Source organism: Mandrillus leucophaeus, unplaced genomic scaffold, assembly GCF_000951045.1.
Source record: "Mandrillus leucophaeus isolate KB7577 unplaced genomic scaffold, Mleu.le_1.0 Scaffold230, whole genome shotgun sequence".
NCBI lineage: Eukaryota > Metazoa > Chordata > Mammalia > Primates > Cercopithecidae > Mandrillus > Mandrillus leucophaeus.
The window spans coordinates 940,744-941,100 of record NW_012102366.1 but is presented as its reverse complement, the minus strand read 5'-3'; the positions used below and the strand labels follow the sequence as shown (position 1 = coordinate 941,100).

General features: G+C 58.5%; 1 protein-coding gene across 1 annotated transcript in view; it reads left to right on the top strand.

The window, feature by feature from the left end:
* Positions 1-357, top strand: part of IL27RA (interleukin 27 receptor, alpha) — a 38,737-nt gene that overhangs the window by 32,814 nt on the left and 5,566 nt on the right. Inside the window, exons 7-8 of the mRNA XM_011981814.1 lie at positions 139-240; positions 313-357. Of these exons, the coding sequence (XP_011837204.1) occupies positions 139-240; positions 313-357 (147 nt within the window). The remainder of the gene's footprint in view (positions 1-138; positions 241-312) is intronic.

The following is a 357-nucleotide window of genomic DNA, read 5'->3' as shown; positions in this document are numbered from 1 at the left end:
TTAGCCAGGATGGTCTCGATCTCCTGACCTCGTGATCCGCCCGTCTCGGCCTCCCAAAGTGCAGGGATTACAGGCTTGAGCCACCACGCCCGGCCAGGAGAGCCAATTCTAACTGGTCTTTGTTCCTTTGTCACTCAGGGAATTTCACAGTTGGCGTCCCCTATCGAATCACTGTGACCGCAGTTTCTGCTTTGGGTTTGGCCCCTGCACCCTCCATCTGGGGGTTCAGAGAGGAACTAGGTAAGAGGTGGGGCTGGAGGATGGGGGCTCCTGTAACCCAGGCCGACCTTGACCTACTGCCTTCCTCCCCAGTACCCCTAGTGGGGCCAACGCTTTGGCGACTCCAAGATGCCCCTC